Source organism: Bos indicus, chromosome 11 (assembly GCF_029378745.1).
Source record: "Bos indicus isolate NIAB-ARS_2022 breed Sahiwal x Tharparkar chromosome 11, NIAB-ARS_B.indTharparkar_mat_pri_1.0, whole genome shotgun sequence".
Classification (NCBI taxonomy): domain Eukaryota; kingdom Metazoa; phylum Chordata; class Mammalia; order Artiodactyla; family Bovidae; genus Bos; species Bos indicus.
Window position 1 is genome coordinate 5,791,299 of NC_091770.1, and position 24,051 is coordinate 5,815,349.

At 43.2% G+C, this 24,051-nt stretch overlaps 1 protein-coding gene across 2 annotated transcripts in view; it reads left to right on the forward strand.

The window, feature by feature from the left end:
* Positions 1-24,051, forward strand: part of NPAS2 (neuronal PAS domain protein 2) — a 199,286-nt gene that overhangs the window by 71,770 nt on the left and 103,465 nt on the right. For both annotated transcript variants that reach the window (XM_070798303.1, XM_070798304.1), the window contains exon 2: positions 3,052-3,105. In XM_070798303.1, the coding sequence (XP_070654404.1) occupies positions 3,074-3,105 (32 nt within the window). In that variant the 5' untranslated portion in view covers positions 3,052-3,073. The remainder of the gene's footprint in view (positions 1-3,051; positions 3,106-24,051) is intronic.

The window sequence follows — 24,051 nt, forward strand, 5'->3', positions numbered from 1 at the left end:
CTCTTTGGCTCAGATTGGTGTCTGGGCTCACAGCAGATGAACACACACAACGAAATTATCTCAGAGCAAAGATTCATCTGTTCCCGTGAAGAATTGTTATCTAAGGTTATCATTTTTATACATGTTCCTATTGGATTTGCTCATGTTTGGTTTAGAATTTTTATAGCCATGTTCATGAATGAGGTTGGCTTCTTAATCATTCTTTGTTTTAATGTTCTTGTCACAGCCAGTGGGAAGCTACTGTTTAACACAGGGAGCCCAGCTCAGTGCTCTGGCAATGTAGAGGGGTAGGATCGGAGCCAGGGTCGGGGGGAGCAGAGGGAGGGTCAAGAAGGAGGGCACATATGCATACGTATAGCTGATAAAGACCCAGGTTTGATCCCTGTGTCGGGAAGATCCCCTGGAGAAGGGAATGGCAACCCACTCCAGTATTCTTGTCTGGAGAATCCCAAGGATGGAGGAGCCTGGCAGGCTACGGTCCATGGGGTCAAAAAGAGTCAGACATGACTGAGCAACTAATAGGTTTTTTTTTCCCAACATAGCTGGTACATGTATACTTATAGCCGTACACATTGTTGTACAGCAGAAACCAACACAACACTGTAAAGCAAGTATCTTCCAATTGAAAAATAAAGGGATCTGGGCTTACAGACATGATATTGGATTAGAGGAAGTAGCATGTAAATAACTTTATTGTTAAAAAAACTTCATACTGTCTTTTTCATGAAATGAGTTATTTTCATTTAAAATATTGTGATCTAGAACTTGGAATTTCAAGAGTAAACATTAGTGCATTTTCAAAGTGTCGATTCTGGAGTCCTGACGTCAGACCCTCTGCTTGGAGACCAGAAGCACATGGACCATGGTGACTCCATTTCCACGTGGTCCCCGCCTGTGTCTCCATCACACTGTGCCTCGTGTTCCTGCCTCCAGGTCACCTAACTCTGGCCTCAGGACATCCTGATAGTCTTTCTGCATGGAGGGCTGGCTGGAGGGGGAGCCCCCGAGATAGAAGGGACCCTGGGGGGCATGTGAAGGAAAGGGAATCAGGAATGTGGCTCCAAGGATCACAGGCTTGTGTGGAGAAGAGGACACCTGGTCAGAACCTGAGAGGCTTCTAGTGAGTGGCCTGGGAGAGTGAAGGCCCAGATGGTAAGGCCATCTCTGATGATTTGGGGCTGCGAGAATGTTCCTGGATTGTTACTTTTCACATCTGTGTGCCTTAAAAAAAAAAAAGAAGAAGAAGACAGCGTCAGTATCTTACAGTTTTCTGAGTACAGGTCTTTTGCCTCCTTAGATAGATTTATTCCTAGCTATTTTATTTTTTTTTTTATTGCAGTGATAAATGGAATTGTTTCCTTAATTTCTCCTTCTGATCTTTCATTGTTAGTGATCTTTGCATTGGAATGCAAGAGATTTCTGTGTATTAATTTTATATCCTGCAACTTTACCAAATTCATTGATTAGCACCAGAAGTTTTCCTGTGGCATCTTTAGGATTTTCTATGTATAGCATCATGTCATCTGCAAACATTGACAGTTTTATATCTTCTTTTTCAATTTGGATTCCTTTTATTTCTTTTTATTCTCTGCCATGGCTAGGACTTCCAACACTATGTTGAAGAACAGTGGAGAGAGTGGACATCCTTGTCTCGTTCCTGACCTCAAAGGAAATGCTTTCACAACACTGTCATACCGAGTGAATTAAGTCAGAAAGAGTAAAACAAATGTCATATATTAATGTATATGATGTGGAATTTAGTAAAATGGTGCAGATGAACCTATTTGCAAAGCAGAAATAGATACACAGATGTAGGGGTCAAACATGTGGACACCAAGGCGGAAGGAGTGGCTTGGATGAATTGAGAGGTTGGAATTGACGCATATACACTATTGATACCGTGTATAAAATGAGAACCTACTGTACAGCACAGGGAACTCTACTCAATGCTCTGTAGTGACGTACTTGGGAGATAAATCCCCAAAAGGAGGGGATATGGGTGTATGTATGGCTGATTCACTTTGCTGTACAGCAGGAACCAAGAAAATATTGTAAAGCAATTATACTCAAAAGGACAGTAATTATACTCATTTGGGGCCCCAATTCCTCCAGGCTGCCTAAGAGGAGTTTGTATATTTGAAGGAACAGAGAAATAAATGCTCTCCTTTAGAATGTCTTGGGAAGCTTTCAGGTTTAAGGCTTGAAATAAACAGAAGCTGCTTTGAGCTAGGTCCAGAAAGCAGTTCCCAATGTGTGATCTAGGGAACTAGGGGGTTCCATGAGGTCAAAACGATTTTTGTAATGTTGGCATATCATCTGCCTATTTACTCATGTGAGTATGCAGTGGACTTTTCTTTTTATTATTTTTGTTTGTTTTGACATGGACCATTTTTAAAGTCTTTATAGAATTTGTTACAATATCGCTTCTGTTTTATGTTTTGGCTTTTTGGCTGCAAGGCTTGTGGGATCTAGTTCCTTGACAAGGGATGGAGCCTGTGCCCCCCGCATTGGAAGGCGAAGTCTTAATCACTGGGCCACCAGGGAAGTCCCTATGGTGGACTTTTCCAGAAATTCCTTAACATCTGTCAGCTACATCTCTCTGATGCCTAATGGACAGCATGCTTGTATCTTTAAGATTTCTCAGTTTTCACCCACATACACAAGAGCTCTTCAGAGTCCTCAGTCATTTTTGAGCATGCAAATGGTTGCTGGAACCGGAAAGTTTGAGAAGCTATGGCTTAAAGCATGTGGTTTAATAGATCAGCCCAAAATGATGCTTAGTAGTAAAGAATCTGCCTGCCAGTGCAGGAGACCTGGAATGGATCCCTGGGTGGGAAAGATCCCCTGGAAAAGGAAATGGCAACCCACTCCAGCATTCTTGCCTGGAGAATCCCATGGACAAAGGAGCCTGGCAGGCTATATTCCATGGGGTAGCAGAGTCAGACACGACTTAGGGACTAAACAAAAACAGCAATAATGATGGCAACCAGAAAGACCTGTGAGAAAGGTTGAGAATCAGACAGTCATCATCTGTTCTTTTTTTTTTTGCAGGAAAAACTGCAGAGACAATCTAATGGATGAGGATGAGAAAGACAGAGCAAAGAGGTAAGAGACATTTAAATCTTGCTTGTTCTCACTCTGCAGAGAAAGGCAGTCAGAGATAGAAAAACACACGCTCCATGAAATACTGCATGCTCTGCCCCCAGAATTCATACCAGCCACCCCAATTCTGTTCCTTACCCTGAAGTTACTCATTGTCTAGGACTTGCCAAGTTGTTGGTAGTTTTCACATGTCTGTGTACTGACCCTGTTGACCCAGCCCTCTTTTTAAAGGCTTCTGGTTACTGCGTTTCCAGGATGGACACTCCTTGGCCAGGTGGCGTGACTGGAGCCAGGCCAGCCTGGGTTCAAATCCTACTTCTGCTGTTGGGAAGCGGTTGGCCCTGGACAATAATGGGCATAATCAGCAGCTCACACTGGACATGGAATGGCCATCCCCACTGGGCTGGGCTCTTCCGTGTATGTTGTCTCAGCTTCCTTGTTGGCCAGGATCACGGCCGCTTGGCACTGGATTTGGGTTGACCAGAAACCCCAGCTTGGTTGCTGGGACATCAATGCTGTTATAATTGTGTCCATGCTTGTTCCTTCAGTGGACATTCATTGAATCCCTTCTGTATATGAGGAGTCATAAAGTGGATATTTTGAAGGTACAGCCCAGTCGGATGTTATCAGTTTCATAAAATCAGCCCAAGTTGGCAGTTACTGCACCAGGCTCTGGGGAAAGGGAGATGAACAATAGGTGTCTTGCCCATGAGGGGTCCCAGGTTATGGTGGTGATGGGTAAGTGACCACAGATCATTAGCTTGCACGGACATGAAATGTCCTATCTCAGGATGGTCTTCACTCATGCCCAGCGGACAAGCCTCCCTCCTCCAGGCACTTTCCTCTTTGCTCCTCCTGCCACCGCTTGGCTGGCAGGTCCCTCCTCAAGCCCCTGAAGCCCTCTCTTCTTTTTTTTTTAATATTTATTTTTTTAGTTTTGGCCACTCTGGGTCTTTGTTGCTGTGCGGGATTTTCTCTAGTTGTGCTGTGAGGCTTTCTCATTGTGGTCACTTCTCTTGTTGTGTGGCATGGGCTTTAGGGCACGCAGACTTCAGCAGAAGTGGTTCCCAGGCTCCAGAGCACAGGCTCAGTAGTTGTGACCCACGGGCTTAGTTGCTCCCTGGCATGTGGGATCTTTCCAGATTAAGGATCGAACTCATGTCTTTTGCATTGGCAGGCAGATTCTTTACCACTGAGCCACCAGGGAAGCCCCCCAACAACCTCTAACACACCCGCAAAGCTGAAGGGTCTGTCCGCCTCCCCTCACAGAGCCCGCCACGACTGTCACCTACAAAATCCTCTGCTTGTAAATGACAGAGCTCTCAGAGGTCACCCAGTTCAGCGGCCCCAGGGGAGTCTGTCCTTCCATCTTGCCTGGTGGTGGGCAGCCTTGAGAACCATAAACTTCCAGGCACTCAGACCTCTGAGACTCAAATCACAGGGAATGTTTGTACTGTTTGTTCATTTCCCAAAGATTTCCTTAAAAAAATCAGGGAGCAGGGAAATGGCCTGAAGTGTAGACCAACTCAGATTGGCGTGGAGTGAGGATTGTGGGGGGCTCAGCATATTCTAAATCTCTGCTTTTCCATTTGTTTGAAAGTTGTTCTGTAATAACTATTTATTTTTAAAATTCTTTTCCTGTGTATTTTTTTTATTATAGTTGCTTTACAGTGTTGTCCTAGTCTCGGGTATACAGTAAAGTGAATCAGCCATAGGTATTCATATATCCCCTCTTCCTTGGATTTCCTTCCCCTTTAGTCACCACAGAGCAGAGTTCCCTGTGTTATACAGCAGGTTCTCATTAGTTACCCATTTTGTACAGAGTATCAATAATGTCTGTATGCCAATTCCAATCTCCCAATTCATCCCACCCTGCCTCCTTCCCTTGGTATCCATATGTTTGTTCTCTCTGGGTGTCATAACAATTTAAACATTGGAATCCCATTTAAACCTAAGGAACTCCTCGGATGAGTCTAACAGGCCCTTCACTTGGCACTGGGCACCATGGCTGTCTTAGGCCACCACGCATAAGGGTTGTAAAATCCATACGGGTCCCAAACAACAGGTAATTGAATAGACCAGACCAGACTAGAGTAGAGTTCTGGCACCCTGTCTCATGGGCAGGCTTCCAGCTCTCCACTCTGGGGCATCTGGCCTCTTGGTGGACTCCCAGGATGCTGTGAACAGAGAGCAGAGACCAAAGCCATGTGCCTGGCTGACCCTGCCCCACCTGCTGGATTCCAGCAAGCCCCTTCACCCGATAAGCTTCCACTTTCTCAGACGCAACATGTGGGTTATCATTTCTGTCCTGCCCTCCTCTCATGTTATTTTAGGATCAGCCCCAAAATACACCAAGAAAGTCTTCTTATTTGTTTTAGAAGTATTACTTGCTATGTGTGCTAACTTGCTTCAGTCATGTCCGACTCTTTGCAACCTTATGGACTGTAGCCCACCAGGCTCCTCTGTCCATGGGCATTCTGCAGGCAAGAACACTGGAGCGGGCTGCCATGCCTTCCACCAGGGAATCTTCCCACCCAGGGATTGAATCCGCGACTCATGTCTCCTGCGTTGTCAGGTGGATTCTTCACCACTAGCGCCACTTGGGAAGCCTCACCTGTATGCGAAGACGAAGAACATTTTACAATAGCACATTTACAAATGATTCCCATCAGCGATACTGACAAGGTCAGCAGTGCTGACCAGCGTTCACTGGGCATGTACTGAGTGCCCTGTTCATTTCCGGGTGCTCGGCACCAGGCTAAGAATGTTTCTATGCATTATCTCGTATTACCTCCTCCACATCCCTTTGAGGTGTGAAAGTGAAGTCGCTCAGTTGTGTCCAACTCTTTGCGACCCCATGGACTATAGCCTATCAGGCTCCTCCGTCCATGGGATTTTCCAGGCAAGAGTGCTGGTGTGGATTGCCATTTCCTTCTCCAGGGGATCTTCCCGACCTAGGAATCGAACCCGGGTCTCCCGCATTGCAAGCAGAGCTTTACTGTCTGAGCCACCAGGGAAGACCTTTGAGGTGTGCATCCCTGTTATTACCTTTTTACAGATGAGGAAACTAAGGCCCAGTAAGGTTAAGCAACTTTTCAGATACCCTAAAGCTGTAGCAGAAGTTAAATACAGCCTTCCTAAACGCCAGACTCTCTTCTTACTCCCCAGACCACACACACACGTCTCATCACGTGATAACAAATTCATTCTCTCTGGCAGGTCCAGTCTGTGTCCTAATGTGACTTTGAGTCCACAGGAGTTTGGCTTTTGCCATCTTTTATTTTTTTAATTTTTTTTGGCTGCCATAGATCTTAGTTGTGGCTCTCAGGATCTTTAGTTGTGGCATATGAACTCTTAGTTACAGCATGTGGGATCCAGTTCCCCGACCAGGGACTGAACCTGGGCCCCTGCATTGGGAGCACAGAGTCTTAGCCACTGGACCAGCAGGAAAGTCCCACCATCATCATCTTTCATGTCACCCCCGGGCCCCAGTTTCAGCCCTGTCTCTCTACTACATGGCTTACCTCGCAATCCGGAAGAGGTATAAATGCAGGATGGCATCACTGACTCGATGGGCATGAGTTTAAGCAAGCTCTGGGAGTTCGTGATGGACAGGAAAGCCTGGTGTGCTGCAGTGCATGGACTCTCAGTGAGTTGGACACAACTGAGCCGCTGAACTGAACATGTCTTTGCGTGGCTGAGTCCCTTCACTGTTCACCTGAAACTATCACAGCATTGTTAATCAGATATACCCCAAGACAAAATAAAAAGTTTGAAAAAAAATGCATATTTAGGGTCTGCCATCCTCAGAGATCATCTGATGTAATCAGAGACATTTCAATAAAATCGTGGCTAAAAACTCTTAGAAATAAATCCAATTGTATGGAGTTTCCATTTGTTCTCATCCCCATTTGCTTTGAGCCATGGGCACCCACTCCCCTAAATTGCCTATTCAGAAACCTCCCAGCCCAGACACTGGGAAGCAAAGCCGCTGGTCCTCACCCCTCTCTCGTCCTCAGATTGGGAAACGGGTTTAGACTGTTTGGGAATACCCTGTTCTCTTTGCCAGAATAGCAGCAATAATGCAGTATTCTTCATAACACCTGGGGGGAGAAAAGGACAAAATAAACACAATCCTAAAACTGTGTCACTTCCAAAGCCTCTAGCTGTGGGATTTTTTAGCTGCAATGTGGGAAGCCCTTCCCTAATCCCACCTGGAGGCCCAATAGGAATTGTTTGCACTCCTGATATTTTTGATGAGATTAGTAGAAGTGTTGAGCTTCAGAACTCTTGTCTCCAGAAAACATGAGCTATATTTGGCAAGGTTTTCAAAGCTTTGGGGAATTCATGGTGTATTTGGATTGTTTGATCGAGTATTCTAAACCAGGACACAGATCCACTTTCTTCTTTAAATTTCCATGTAAATCCAGTGAGGATTAATTGTACGCCCTATCGTGTATACAGAACGATATGCTATTTTCTTTAGTGGAAGATGCAAAAACATGGTCCTTGTGCTCAAAACAGAAACAGTTTGGTTGAGAGACATTTGGATCTCTGGATAATGAGACACAGTTTGCCATCTTGTGTTCCAGTCTTAAACACATCTTTTTAACTCTAATGTGACACAGTTTTGTGGAGGGTGTGTGTGTGTGTTTCATCCAGGAAGTAGTGCAGTGTGGCAGGAAGTACACAGGCTTAGAATCAGACAACCCCAGCTTTGATTCTTACCACTTTTACTTTCTGCCTTTAGATGAGCTATTATACTAAACCTCTCTTAGCCTCAATTTCCTACTCTGTAAAATGGGGGTGTAAATGGCCATATAGTCAAAACAAAGGTTTTTTCAGTAGTCATGTACAGTTGTAAGAGTTGGACTATAAAGAAAGCTGAGCTTTGAAGAATTGATGCTTTTGAACTGTGGTGGTGGAGAAGACTCTTGAGAGTCCCTTGGACAGCAAGGAGATCAACTCAGTCAATCCTAAAGGAAATCAACCCTGAATATTCATTGGTAGGACTGATGCTGAAGCTCCAATAATTTGGCCACCTGACTTGAAGAGCTGACTCATGGGAAAAGACCCTGATACTGGGAAAGACTGAAGACAAAAGGAGAAGGGGCAGCAGAGGATGAGATGGTTGGATGGCATCACCAACTCAATGGACGTGAATTTGAGCAAACTCCTGAATTTGAGCAAACACTCTCCTGAAGAGAGTGAAGGACAGGAAAGCCTGTTGTGCTGCAGTCCATGGGGTTGCACAGAGTTGGACATGACTTACTGAACAACAATAGCCATACCCTCTTCCTAGGGTTTTTGGAGGAACTATTAATAAATGGAGCTCAGTGGAAGCCCCTAGCACAGTGCAGGGTACACAGTGCTGATAAGAAAAGTTGACAGAGGACACACGCTATGTGTCTGCAGCATTTTACTTAATTAACTCTAACCCTTGACAGGTTATTTTTAGCTCCATGGTGGCTCAGATGGTGAAGAATCAGCCTGCAATGCAGGAGACCCGGGCTCGATCCCTGGGTAGGCAAGATCCCCTGGAGGAGCGCATGGCAACCCACTCCAGTATTCTTGCCTGGAGAATCCCATGGACAGTGAAGCCTGGTGGGCTACAGTCCATGGAGTCGTAAAGAGTCAGACATGACTAAGTGACCAACACACACATTACGTTGAAGAAACCCAAGACTGAGCAGGCAGACAGGGGCAGGCAGGGATTCACATGTAGGCATCAGTTTCTAAAGTCTGGACTCCTGGGAGCTTCTTATGACATGACTCACCCATGTGCCCAAGGGGTAGGGACAGAAAGAGCAGGTAGGAACCATCACTTTCCAAAGAAAACAAGTTTCTATCACTTGGCACTATCATAAAATACAGCCCACTGCATTTCTTTTTCTTTTATTTGTTTATTTATGGCTCTGCTGGGTCTTCGTTGCTGTATGTGGCTTTCTGTAGTTGTGGTGAGTGGGGGCAACTCTGATCGCGGTTCAGTCTCCTCATGGCAGTTGCTTCTGTAGTTGTGGAGCAGGGGCTGTAGAGCGCAGGTTCGTAGTGGCACAGTTGGCACAGGCCCACTTGCCCCACAGCATGTGGGATCTTCCGGGAGAAGGGAGCGAACCAGTGTCCCCGGCACTGGCAGGGGGACTCCCAACCGCTGGACTGCCAGCGAGGTCCTCACTCCATTTCTTGATAGAACTGAATGCTACGAAGAAAGGCTTTCATGTGAGCCTCTTCCTTTAAGCCAATATTAAATGGTCAATGCATTGGCGTTAATTAAAAGTGCATTATTGCCTATCGGTGAAGGCCCAGTTCCATAACCTCGTGCATTCCTATGGAGGGAGGGAGTGGGGTGGTGAGGTTAGAATTGTGCTATCCCTGGCAGGACATTTGGTCCTGGCCAGAATGTTCAAGAGATACTTGGTCTAGAAGATGCTTGGTCCTCGGATGGCCAATAAACACATGAAAAGATGTTCAATATCGCTAATTATTAGAGAAATGCAAATCAGAACTACAATGAGTTATCACCTCACAACAGTCAGAATGGCCATCATTAAAAAATCTACAAACAATAAAAATTTTAAAAACTACAAACGAGATGCTGGAGAGGATATAGAGAAAAGGGAACCCCCTTGTCCTGTTGGTGGGAATGTCAATTAATACAGCCACTGTGGAGAATAGTATGGAGATTGTTAAAAAACTAGGAATAAAATTACCATATGACCCAGCAATCTCACTACTGGGCATATACCCTGAGGAAATCATAATTGAAAAACACACATGTACCACAGTGTTCATAGCAGCACTATTTACATTGGCCAGGATGTGAAAGCAACTTAGATTGTCCATCGACAGATCAATGGATAAAGAAGGTGTGGTACATATACACAATGGAATATTACTCAGCCATAAAAAAGAACAGGTTTGAGTCAGTCCTAGTGAGGTGCATGAACCTAGAGCCTGTTATACAGAGTGAAGTAAGTCAGAGAAAAACAAATATAGTATCTTAACACATATCTAAGGTTCTATGAAAACCTACAAGACCTTCTAGAACTAACACCCAAAAAAGATGTCCTTTTCATTATAGGGGACTGGAATGCAAGAGTAGGAAGTCAAGAAACACCTGGAGTAACAGGCAAATTTGGCCTTGGAATACGGAATGAAGCAGGGCAAAGACTAATAGAGTTTTGCCAAGAGAACGCACTGGTCATAGCAAACACCCTCTTCCAACAGCACAAGAGAAGACTCTACACATGGACATCACCAGATGGTCAACACCAAAATCAGATTGATTATATTCTTTGCAGCCAAAGATGGAGAAGCTCTATAGAGTCAGAAAAAACAAGACCGGGAGCTGACTGAGGCTCAGATCATGAACTCCTTATTGCCAAATTCAGACTTAAGTTGAAGAAAGTAGGGAAAACCACTAGACCATTCAGGTATGACCTAAATCAAATCCCTTATGATTATACAGTGGAAGTGAGAAATAGATTTAAGGGCCTAGATCTGATAGACAGTGTGCCTGATGAACTATAGACGGAGGTTCCTGACATTGTACAGGAGGCAGAGATCAAGACCATCCCCGAAAAAAAGAAATGCAAAAAGGTAAACTGGCTATCGGAGGAGGCCTTACAAATAGCTGTGAAAAGAAGAGAAGCAAAAAGCAAAGGAAGAAAGGAAAAATATACCCATTTGAATGTAGGGTTTCAAAGAATAGCAAGGAGAGATAAGAAAGCCTTGCTCAGTGATCAATGCGAAGAAATAGAGGAAAGCAATAGAATGGGAAAGACTAGAGATCTCTTCAAGAAAATTAGAGATACTAAGGGAACATTTCATGCAAACATGGGCTCGATAAAGGACAAAAATGGTATGGACCTAACAGAAGCAGAAGATATTAAGAAGAGATGGCAAGAATACACAGAAGAACTGTACAAAAAAGATCTTCATGACCCAGATAATCACAATGGTGTGATCACTCACCTAGAGCCAGACATCCTGGAATGCAAAGTCAAATGGGCCTTAGGAAGCATCACTAGGAACAAAGCTAGTAGAGGTCATGGCATTCCAGTTGAGCTATTTCAAATCCTGTGAAAGTGCTGCACTCAATATGCCAGCAAATTTGGAAAACTCAGCAGTGGTCACAGGACTGGAAAAGGGCAGTTTTCATTCCAATCCCAAAGAAAGGCAATGCCAAAGAATGCTCAAACTACCACACAATTGCACTCATCTCACACACTAGTAAAGTAATGTTCAAAATTCTCCAAGCCAGGCTTCAACAATATGTGAACTGTGAACTTCCAGATGTTCAAGCCGGATTTAGAAAAGGCAGAGGAACCAGAGACCAAATTGCCAACATCCGCTGGATCATCGAAAAAGCAAGAGAGTTCCAGAAAAACATGTATTTCTGCTTTATTGACTATGCCAAAGCCTTTGACTGTGTGGATCACAATAAACTGGAAAATTCTTAAAGAGACGGGAATACCAGACCAGCTGACCTGCCTCTTGAGAAACCTGTATGCAGGTCAAGAAGCAACAGTTAGAACTGGACATGGAACAGCAGACTGGTTCCAAATAGGAAAAGGAGTACATCAAGGCTGTATATTGTCACCCTGCTTATTTGAATTATATGCAGAGTACATCATGAGAAACACTGGGCTGGAGGAAGCACAAGTTGGAATCAAGATTGCTAGGAGAAATATCAATAACCTCAGATATGCAGATAACACCACCCTTGTGGCAGAAAGTGAAGAAGAACTAAAGAGCCTCTTGATGAAAGTGAAAGAGAAGAGTGAAAAAGTTGGCTTAAAGCTCAACCAACATTCAGAAAACGAAGATCGTGGCATCTGATCCCATCACTTCATGACAAATAGATGGGAATACAATGGAAACAGTGTCAGACTTTATTTTCTAAGGCTCCAAAATCCCTGCAGGTGGGGACTGCAGCCATGAAATTAAAAGATGCTTATTCCTTGGAAGGAAAGTTATGACTAACCTAGACAGCATATTAAAAAACAGAGACATTACTTTGCCAACAAAGGTCTGTCTAGTCAAGGCTATGGTTTTTTCCAGTAGTCATGTATGGATGTGAGAGTTGGACTGTGAAGAAAGCTGAGCACCAAAGAATTGATGCTTTTGAACTGTGGTGTTGGAGAAGACTCTTGAGAGTCCCTTGGACTGCAAGGAGATCCAACCAGTCCATCCTAAAGGAAATCAGTCCCAAATATTCATTGGAAGGACTGATGTTGAAACTGAAACTCCCCTACTTGGGCCACCTAATGTGAAGAACTGATTCATTTGAAAAGACCTTGATGCTGGGAATGATTGAAGGCAGGGGGAGAAGGGGACGACAGAGGATGAGATGGTTGGATGGCATCACTGACTCAATGGACATGAGTTTGAGTGAACTCCAGGAGTTGGTGATGGACAGGGAGACCTGACGTGCTGCGGTTCATGGGGTCGCAAAGAGTTGGACACGACTCAGCGACTGAACTGAACTGGTAGAATCTATAAAAACGATACTGATGAACCTATTTGCAGGGAAGGATTGGAGACGCAAATACAGGGAGGAAACTTGTGGACACAATGAGGGAAGGAGAGAGTGGGACAAATGGAGAATGTAACATTGATATATATATACTACCATGTGTAAAATAGATAGCTGGTGAGAAGCTGCTACATAACACAGGGAGCCCAGCCTGGTTCTCTGTGATGGCCTAGATGGGTAGGATGAGGGGAGGAGAGGGAGGCTCAAGAGGGAGGGGATATATGTACAACTATGGCTGATAGGCATCGTTGTACAGCAGAAACCATCACAACATTGTAAAGCAGTTTTCCTCCAATTAAAAAAAAAGATGCTTGATTCTATCCAAAACATCCATGAACATATTTAGTCCATGCCAAATGGTTTTGGACAGGACTAAAACATCAAGGACCTTCTGGCACGACCAAACGTCTCCCTGCACATTTGAACAGACCAAATGTCTGCTAACCATGTCAGCTGTTTTTTTTTAATTAAAGTATAGCTGATTTACAGTGTTGTGTTTGTTGCAGGTATACAGCTAAGTGATTCAGTTATATATATCTGTCTTTTTCCATTATAAATCTGTCTTTTTCAGATGCTTTTGACTTATAAGTTATTGCAAGGTATTAAGTATAGTTCTCTGTGCTATGCTGTGGGTACCTTGTTGTTTATCTGTTTTATATGTAGTATGTACATATATCAATCCCCAGATCCTCCTTTATCCCTCTCTCCCTTTCCCCTTTGGTAACTGTAGGTTTGTTTTTTGAGAGCCTGTTTCTGTTTTGTAAATAAGTCCATTTGTCTCATGTTCTGAGATTCCACATGTAAGGGATATCATATGATATTTGTGGTTCTCTGGGTTACTTCACTTAGTATAATAACTTCTAGGTCCTTCCATGGTGCTGCAAGGGGCATTATTTCATTCTTATTGTGGCCTTTTGTTAATAAGGATTAAGAGTGTCAGGCGAGAGTAGCTGGTTCTCACTGCATAGTGCTGGTTCTGAAACACAGGCTAGACCATTTTATTATTCTTTGACTCTAATCCTTAGTCTCAACACTAATGAAATGATGCAGGCAAGAGAGAGGAGTTAAAAACAATAAATAAGAATCCTTTCCCTGCAGTTTTGCAGTATCAAGCTTCTCAGAAGGAAAAGCTTCAGTCTTGGGAAGCTGATTGTTACTTTCTGTCCCCCCTGGGGGCAAGTGGAAGGTACAAATAAGAATACAGAGCCTAACCCTGCCCTCTAGGAGCTTTTCAGCAGGTTGGGAGCATCCTTGAAAAACAAGTACGGAGGGGAAAGAAAACATCCCCAAGAGGTCTGTGTTGAGCAGAGCTGGGATGATGATCAGAATTTGTGAGCTCTGCTTTCTCAGCCAAGTGCCCGTTCATGGAGAGATAACTTGGTTACTAGGAAAGACTGACCTTGTTGTTTCATTTCTCTGGATGTAAATTCTGTATGTCTAACAGGAAGGGCAGGCCATCACCATAAAGGTTGTAGTGAACTCAGATGTTCTGCTCTGTGCACACTTGCTAGGGCCCCTGTGTGCAGGCTTGGTGCTGAGTGAGAAAGCCTGGCCCCAGGCGATATACACTGCCATTCCCAATTGGAGCCCATCCATCATGCTTTCCTTTCATAGGCTCTTGACTGCATGTTCTGTACATCATCGTGAGCCCACACACAGGGGGAAATGGCAGTAAAAAAATAGTGAGCCTTCCTTTCTGTCTGTTTTATTTGGTGATGAAGGCACTAGCAGGCATTGCAAGAACATAGCAGCATCAGGACACACAATTCATTTCTATTAGCCTGGAGTTTCCAGATGAGTGACTCTGTGTTCAAAACAAAGGGGAGAGTAGCAGTGTGCTTGCGGGCAGAATGCTAATTCTTACTGTGGCCCAGTAAAGAGAGACAGGAAAGGTGCCTCCCTCCATTTGGGGCTCTTGGCTTTCACCCTCGTGGGGTCCCTTGGTTGGCCAAGAAGACTTGTCAGAAGGAGAAATGTGTTCATGGTAGACCTAGAAATTTGGGACCGTCCCAGCTCAGAGACCCAGAACCTTTCTGGGAGCATTGGAGACAAAGGGCAATTTCCTAAACTCCCTTTCAATCATTTTAATAAATTTTTTTAAGTTTTTGTGTTATGTTGGAGCAAAAGAGTCAGACACAACTTAGTGACTAAACATAACAAAAAATAGTTGATTAAAAATGTTATGTTAGTTTCAGGTGTGTGCAGCACTTGCACAGCATCATCTTTTAGGATTTGAAATAGCTCAGCTGAAATTCCATCATCTCCACTAGCTTTGTTTATTGTAATGTTTCCTAAATCCAATCCCGGGCTTCCCTTGTGACTCAGGGGATAAAGAATCTGCCTGCAATGCGGGAGACCTGGGTTCAGTCCCTGGGTTGGGAAGATCCCCTGGAGAAGGGAAAGGCTACCCACTCCAGTAGTCTGGCCTGGAGAATTCCATGGACTGTATAGCCCATGGGGTTGCAAAGAGTCGGACACGACTGAGCGACTTTCACTTTCCTAAATCCCACTTGACTTCACACTCCAGGATACCTGGGTCTAGGTGAGTGAATACACCATTGTGGTTATCTAGATCATTTAAGACTTTTTTTATATATAGTTCTTCTGTGTATCCTTGCCACCTCTTCTTAACCTCCTCTGCTTCTGTTAGGTGCTTGCCATTTCTGTCCTTTATTGTGCCCATCTTTGCATGAAATTTTCTCTTGGTATCTCTAATTTTCTTGAAGAGTTCTAGTCTTTCCCATTCTATTGTTTTCTCTGTTTCTTTGCATTGTTCACTTAAGAAAGCCTTCTTATCTCTCCTTGCTGTTCTTTGGAACTCTGCATTCAGATGGGTGTATGTTTCCTTTTCTCCTTTGCCTTTTGCTTCTCTTCTTTTCTCAGCTCTTTGTAAGGCCTCCCCAGACAGCCACTTTGCCTTGTTGCATTTCTTTTTCTTTGGGATGGTTTTAGTCACCACCGCCTGTGCAGTGTTATGAACCTCCGTCTGTAGTTCTTCAGGCACTCTGTCTACCAGACCTAATCCCTTGAAGGGATTAGATGAGGTGACAAACAGTTGTCACCTCCACTGTAGGGATTTGATTTAGGTCATACCTGGATGTTCTAGTGGTTTTCCCTACTTTGTCAATTTGAGCCTGAATTTTGCAATAAGGAGCTCGTGATATGAAACATGGTCAGCCTCAGGTCTTGTTTTTGCTGACTCTCTAGAGCTTTTCCATCTTTAGCTACAAAGAATAGAATCAATCTGATTTCAGCATTGACCATCTGGTGATATCCATGTGTAGAGTCATCTCTTATGTTGTTGGAAGAAAGTGTTTGCTAATGATGAGTTCTTGCCTGGAGAATCCCAGGGATGGGGGAGCCTGGTGGGCTGCCATCTATGGGGTCACACAGAGTTGGACACGGCTGAAGTGACTTAGCAGCAGCAGCAGCAGCATAGTGAAGTGATTATATATGTGTGCACCTATTCTTTTTCAAGTTCTTTTCCCATTTAGGTTATTACAGAATATTTAGCAAAGTTTCCTGTGCTAAAAAATAAGTCTTTGTTGGTTATCTCTTTTTTTAATGAATTTTTATTGGAGTATAGTTGATTTACAATAGTGTGTTAGTTTCTACTGTATAGTAAAGTGAATCAGTTATACATAGACATATATCCACTCTTTTTTAGATTCTTTTTCTGTACAGGTCATTACAGAGTTTTGAGTGGACTTCCCTGTGCTATACAGTAGGTTCTTATTAATTATCTACTTTATATATAGTAGGTGTATATGTCAATCCCAATCTCCCAATTTATCGCTCCCCAGCTTTTCCCCTGGTAAACATAAAGGTTATCTATTTTAAATATAGCGGTGTGCACATTGCGGCCCCACACACCCAGTCTGTTTTTTTTTTTAATTTTTATTTTTGCTTGCACTTGGTCTCCGTTCCGGTGTTCGGGCTTCTCACTGTGGTGCTTCTCTTCGGTGGAGCACAGGCTCTGGAGTGCGGGCTTCAGTAGTTGAGGCACCCGGGCTTCGTTGCTCCAAGACATGTGGAATCTTCCCGGAACGGTGATCGAATCCATGTCCCCTGCATTGGCGGGCAGATAGATTCCTATCGACTGGACCATCAGAGAAGTCCCCTCAATCTATTTTAAATTGAAAAGCATGCTCAGAAGTTCACTATCTTGAAAACGCAGCCCTTTTCTCAGATAAACATTCCTGTTAGAGTTTTGGTGACAAGTACCTAAGGATTGTGTGAAATCCTCCCCTCAGGGAACCATTAAGGCAGAATCATTAGGAAATGAAGCCAGCTTCCCCTTTAAGCCCCAACATTTCCTGATAACTCTGGTTAAGAGTCAAAATGTCCCTGATACATCTCGAGAGGAAAGAGCAGGCTCAGTGGGGGCTGCACCGTAGGAAGCAGACAGAGTGCAGAGATTTCTCTAAGAGAGGAGTGTGACACCAGCCTGACCCGTCTTGATCCCTGTGGGGTGACTTCCCTGCCGCAACAGATTACATTCTCTCTCTCTTTTTTGTTGTGCCCTATTCTTTGCAACCCCATGAACTGCAGCACGCCCCCATGAACTGAAGCATGCCAGGCTTCCCTGTCCTTCACTCTCACCCACAGTTTGCTCAAACTCATGTCCATTGAATCGCTGATGTCATCCAACCATCTCAGAAAATACAATCTGTCACCGTTTCTACTTAAAAAAAAAAAAATGTTTGGCAACACCCCACAGCAGTGGGGTTGGGGACCTTATTTCCCCAACCAGGGATTGAACCCACACCCCCTGCATTGGAAGGCAGAATTTTAACCACTGGACCACTGGGAAAGTCCCTTGGTGTTCTGTTCTTAAACAGAATTGCTGGACCTGGACCTGGCAGTGCTCCCAAACCCTGCTGCCTTGGTGTATAGGGATGCTGGTGGTTATGGAGATGAGGAGAGGTGACCCAGGCCTTACATGAATCTTGCTTTAACGCCAGGGTTTCCCAAAACTCGTTCTAGGAAACACTAGTCCCAGGAAGTGCCTTTGAAAACATGTTGGAGCTGCATTATTTACTGCGTCTCCCTTTTGGAAAGTTTCAGAGCTTCTTAGCACACGAGAGGTGCTACGGTTGCAACTAGCACATGAGCAAACAAAAATCCTTTTCATTGTATGTCACGCTGCCTTGGGAAAAAAAGTTATCTGGAAAAAACAAATGAAAAAAATAGTAACAACAGAACAAACTTCTCTGGCTACGCTTGCTTCTTTCTCCAAATAATTCTTCCTAATTTTCCACGGAAGACCCTTAGCCCAATACTGTCTTATGCAGTAAGTGTGTCCATTGTATCCTAGTAATTTGGGGTATGTTTTCTTGTGCATAAACAACACCAAAACAACACTTGACAAATACTGAAATGTTTAAAGAAATAATCAAAGATGATTTATAATCATACCACTTAGAGGTATAGACACTGTTAATATTTTGACATATTTCCCATCACGTTTTTTCTATATTTCCATCAATTTTTAAAAAATTTTATTGAAGCATAGCTGATTTACAATGTTGTGTTAATTTCTGCTGTACAGCAAAGTGTCTCAGTTATACATATATATGTTTTTTTTCATACTCTTCTCCATTATGGTTTATCACAGGATGTTGCATAGAGTTCCCTGTGCTATAGAGTAGGACCTAGTTATTTATCCATCCTGTTGATAATAGTTTGCATCTGTTAACCCCAGACTCCAGTCCCTTCCTCACCTCCCCCTTGGTGACCAAAGTCTGCTCTCTGTGTCTGTGAATCTGTTTCTGTTTCGTAGATATGTTCCTTTGAGTCATATTTTGGATTCCACATGTAAGTGACATATGGTATTTATCTCTCTCATTATGACTTGACTTGACTTAGTATAATGATCTCTAGGCCCATCTATGTTGCTCCAGATGACATTACTTCATTTTTTATGACTGAGTAGTACTTTGTTGTGTGTGTGTGTGTGTATGTATATGCACACCACATCTTCTTCATCCATTCATCTGTGGATGAACATTTAGCTAGTTCCCATGTTTTGGCGATTATAAAGAGTGCTGCTAGGAATGTAGGGATGCATGCCTCATTTCAGATTATACTGTTTTCCATAGTGGCTGTACCAATTTACATGACAGGAATACTCTTATAAGGTCTTAGTTACTGTGGCTGATCAGACTCTAATTTATTCTTCGTGGAAGTTCACACGCCTGGACAGGACTCTTCTTCGTGTAGAGGGCACTGAAGACCGATGCTACTCCTGAACGTTGCACATCACAGTGGCCTCTCTGGACATTTACAGTGAGCCCATATTTGGCATATTTCCGTCCTATGTGAAATTTGAGTCCCTTCCACAACCACGCCCTCTGCTTCAAGGGCTACAAAGGAAGTAGAAGACCTTATCTGGAAACCTTCTCAGACAGGTTTCTTCTGCTTGGTTTATAACACTCAGATTTGGGAGACCTAGTCTAAACTCTGTATCAGTTTCTCTTTTCAGCCTCATCCTATACTACAGAACCAGTTAGCCCAGATAAGAAATGCCAGAATTCCCACGTGGAAGGAACTTGGGCATCAGGGAGCCCGTATTTTAAGCATTAACTATCTGGATATCCCCAGAATTTACAAGATTAACGCAAAGGCATAATTTGCTTATGGCTATCCAGGCTGGATGGGGCTTGGCGGGAAATGCTTGTCCCTGTTCCTTGTGGTCTCAGCTAGAGCCATTCAAGGATGATGGACAGAGACTTTCCTGATAGTCCAGTGGCTAAGATTCTGTGGCCCTGATGCAGGGAGCCCAGGTTCAATCCCTGGTCTGGGAACTAGATCCCCAACTCAGAGTTGCCATGCTGCAACCTAAGATCACGCGTGCTGCAGCTAAGACTGAGAATAGTTACATAGATAGGTAGACAGGCAGACAGACAAACAGAGAGAGGGATGGGTGATGGACAGAACCATCTGAAGATGTACTTGCTCATGGCTGGTGTGGATGTTGTCAGCTGGGACAGTTTTTTCTATGTGGAGGTGGAGGCGTGGCCTTCTCCTGACAGGTGATTGGGTTTGAGGATGAACATTATAAGAAAAAGCTGGGGGAGAAGAGGGAGCCGGTGTCCCCTTAGTACCTGGTCTTGGAAGTCAGGTAGGGTTACTTTGCCACCTTCAACCCATGAGACACAAGTTTCTGAGGTCAGCCAGCCGTTCTCAAGGGAGGGGAATTAGAACTCATCTTCTCGTGGAGTAAGTTGTAAAGAATTTTGAATTATCTGGTTTATAATGACTCTATCAACTCTATTTGATATTCTTTAATAACCCATATGGGAAAAGAATCAGAAAAAGAATGGATATATGTATATGTATAATTGATTCACTTTACTGTACACCTGAAACTAATACAATAATGTAAATCAAATATGTGTTGTTGTTCAGTTGCTAAGTCATGTCTGACTCTCTGTGACCCCATGGACTGCAGCACCCCAGGCTTCCCTGTCCTTCGGTGTCTCCCGGAGTTTGCTCAAACTTATGTCCATTGAGTCAGTGATACCATCCAACCATCTCATCCTCAGTTGCCCCCTTCTCCTCTTGCCCTCAAACTTTCCCAGCTCCAGGGTCTTTTCCATTGAGTCAGCTCTTCCCATCAGGTGGCCAAAGTATTGGAGCTTCAGCTTTAGCATCAGTCCTTCCAATGATTATTTGGAGTTGATTTCCTTTAGGAGTGACTGGTTTGATTTCCTTGCTGTCCAAGGAACACTCAAGAGTCTTCTCCAGTACCACAACTCAAAAACATCAATTCTTTGATGCTCAGCCTTCTTTATGGTCTAACTCTCACATCCATACGTGACTTCTGGAAAAACAATAGCTTTGACTATACAGACCTTCATCTGCTATCTAGGTTTGTCATAGCTTTTCTTCCAAGGAGTAAGCGTCTTTTCATTTCATGGCTGCAGTCACCATCTGCAGTGATTTTGGAGCCCAAGAAAATAAAGTCTGTTACCATTTCCATTTTTTCCCCATCTATTTGCCATGAACTGAAGGAACTGGATGCCATGATCTTAGGTTTTTGAAGTTGAGTTTTAAGCTAGCTTTTTCACTCTCCTTTTTCACCTTCATCAAGAAGCTCTTTAGTTCCTATTCACTTTCTGCCACTAGGGTGGTGTCATTTGCATCTCTGAAGTTATTGATATTTCTCTGAGTAATCTTAATTCCAGCTTGTGATTCATCTAGCTCAGCATTTAGCAGATACTCTGCATAGAAGTTAAATAAGGGTGACAATATATAGCCTTGACGTACTCCTTTCCCAATTTTGAACCAGTTCATTCAATATTGTTGAACCAGTCCGTTGTTCCATGTCTGGTTCCAGCTGTTGCTTCTTGACCTGCATATAGATTTCGCAGGAGGCAGGTAAGGTGGTCTGGTATTCCCATCTCTTTAAGAATTTTCCACAATTTGTTGTGATCCACACTGTCAGAGGCTTTGGCATAGCCAATGAAGCAGAAGTAGATTTTTTTTTTTTAAATTCTCTTGCTTTTTCTATGATCCAACAGATGATTTGATCTCTGATTCTTCTGCCTTTTCTAAATCTAGCTTGTACATCTGGAAGTTTTTGGTTCACATGCTATTAAAGACTAGCTTGAAGAATTTTGAGCATGACCTTGCTAGCATGTGAAATGAGTATAGTTGTGTGGTAGTTTGACCATTCTTTGGCATTGCCCTTCTTTGGGATTGGAATGAAAACTGATCTTCTCCAGTTCTGTGGCCACTGCTGAGTTTTCCAAATTTGCTGGCATATTGAGTACAGCACTTTCACAGCATCATCTTCTAGGAATTGAAATAGCTCAGCTTGAATTCCATTACCTCCATTAGCTTTGTTTGTAGTGATGCTTCCTAAGGCCCAGTTGACTTCACACTCCAGGATATCTGACTCTAGGTGAGTGATAACACCATGATGGTTATCTGGGTCATGAAGATCTTTTTTGTACAGTTCTTCTGTGTATTCTTGCCACCTCTTCTTAATATCTTCTGCTTAAGTTAGGTCCGTACCATTTCTGTCCTTTATTGAGCCCATCTTTACATGAAATGTTCCCTTGGTATCTCTAATTTTCTTGAAGAGATCTCTAGTCTTTCCCATTCTATTTTTTTCCTCTATTTCTCTGCATTGTTCACTTAAGAAGGCTTTCTTATCTCTCCTTGCTAGTTTTTGGAACTCTGCATTCAGATGGGTATATCTTTCCCCTTTGTCATAAACCTTTAATTTTTTATTGGAATATAATTGCTTTAGAATATTGTGTTGGTTTCTGCTGTACAACAGAGTGAGTCAGCTGTAAATATACATGTATCCCCTCTCTCTTTGACTTTCCTCCCACCCTCCCCCCACCATTTCATCCATCTAGGTCATCACAAAACACTGAGTTGAGTTCCCTGTGCTATATAGCAGCTTCGCACTAGCTATATATTTTATCCATGGTAGTATATATATGTTGGTGCTCATCTCCCAATTTGTCCCATTCTCCCCTCACCCCACTGTGTCACATGTCCATTGTCTGTACTTTTTTAATGTTTGGTCTTCCTAGAGTGATACTTTCATGCCCAGGGAAGGAGGAGCTGCCCAATTTATCTGTCATCCTCCCTGTCCCCCCAAGAACTACCCAGAAGTACGTTTCCTCAAGAGTCTATTATGGCTATTGTCCAGCCTGACCCTATATACTTTCCTGCAAAATGTCCTGTTTTATTTACAGACCCTGCCATCAGGCTTTCAGAATCTGCATTCCCACCTTTTGATTCCTATGGGTCTCTTACATACTCATTTAAAAAGTGTGGGAAAAGAATGAAATAATGCCATTGCAGCGACATAGACAGACCTAGAGACTGTCAAACTGAGTGAAGTAAGTCAGACAGAGAAAGAATAAATCCCATGGTATACCTTATATGTGAAATCTAAAACAAGGATACCAATGAACTTATTTTCAAAACAGGAACAGATTTACAGGCATAGAAAACAAACTTATGGTTACTAAAGAAGAAAGGCAGGGAAGGGGTAAATTAGGAGGTAGGGTTTAACATATACATACTACTGTTTATAATGTGGGTCCACTTGCTGATTTGGGAAGATCTCCTGGAAGAAGAAATGGCAACCCACTCCAGTATGCTTGCCTGGAGAATCCCATGGACAGAGGCTCCTGGTGGGCTGAGTCCATAGGGTTGCAAAGAGTTGGATACAACTGCGCCTACATGCACTACATATATGAAACAAATAACGAATAAGGACCTACCATATATTACATGGCGGAGAAGGCAATGGCACCCCACTCCAGTCCTCTTGCCTGGAAAATCCCGTGGATGAAGGAGCCTGGTAGGCTTCAGTCCGTGGGGTTGCACAGAGTCGGACATGACTGAAGCGACTTAGCAGCAGCAGCAGCAGCAGCATATATTACGTGGAGCCCTACTCAATACTCTGTAATAACCTATATGGGAAAAGAATCTTAAAAAAAGAACGGATATATGTATATGTATAACTGAATCACTTTGCTGTACGCCTGAAACTAACAGCATTGTTAATCAACTGTACTCCAATATAAACTAAAAATAATTTTTTTAATGTAATGGAGAGGCATAGCACTAGAATTATCAAAATGATTTTGAAAGAGAAGACTAAAGCTGGGGAAATCACATTATTAATTTTAAGACTTACTGTAAAACTGCACTAATCACACAGTGCTACGGTGAAAGAAAAGCTCCATAGGTCCCTGGAACAAAGAGAAGAGATAACCTAGAAATTGAATCTCATAAACTTGATCAGTTGATTTTTCACGGGTGCAGAGGTAATTCAGTATAGAAGAATCTTTTTTAAAAAGCGAACTTGGAACAATTGAACAAACATATGCAAGCAAAGGGCTTCCCAGGTGGCATTAGTGGTAAAGAACCACCGGCCAATGCAGAAGACCTAAGAGATGCAGGTTCGATCCCTGGGTCAGGAAGATCCCCTAGAGGAGGGCATGGCAACCCACTCCAGTGTTCTTTCCTGGAGAATCCCATGGACAGAGGAGCCTGGTGGGCTACAGTACATGGGGTCGCAAAGAGTCAGACACGACTGAAGCAACTTAGCACACACCCACATGCAAAGGTTAACCTAAACCTTACATGTTATAAAAATAACTCAAAATGGATCATAAGTGAAATGTGTAAAACTCTCAGAAGAAAGCACAGGAGGAAATCTTCTTGGCCTGAAATCAGGCAAAGGGTTCTTAGATCTGCCACCAAAACACAATCCATAAAACAACCACCACAATATTGTAAAGTAATTAATCTCCAATTAAAATAAACTGATTTAAAAAATAAAAATAAACCAAAAATAATGATTAACTTGGGCTTCATCAAAATTAAAAAATGTTTTGCTCTGTGAAGACACTATTAAGAGACCGAAAGGGCAAGCT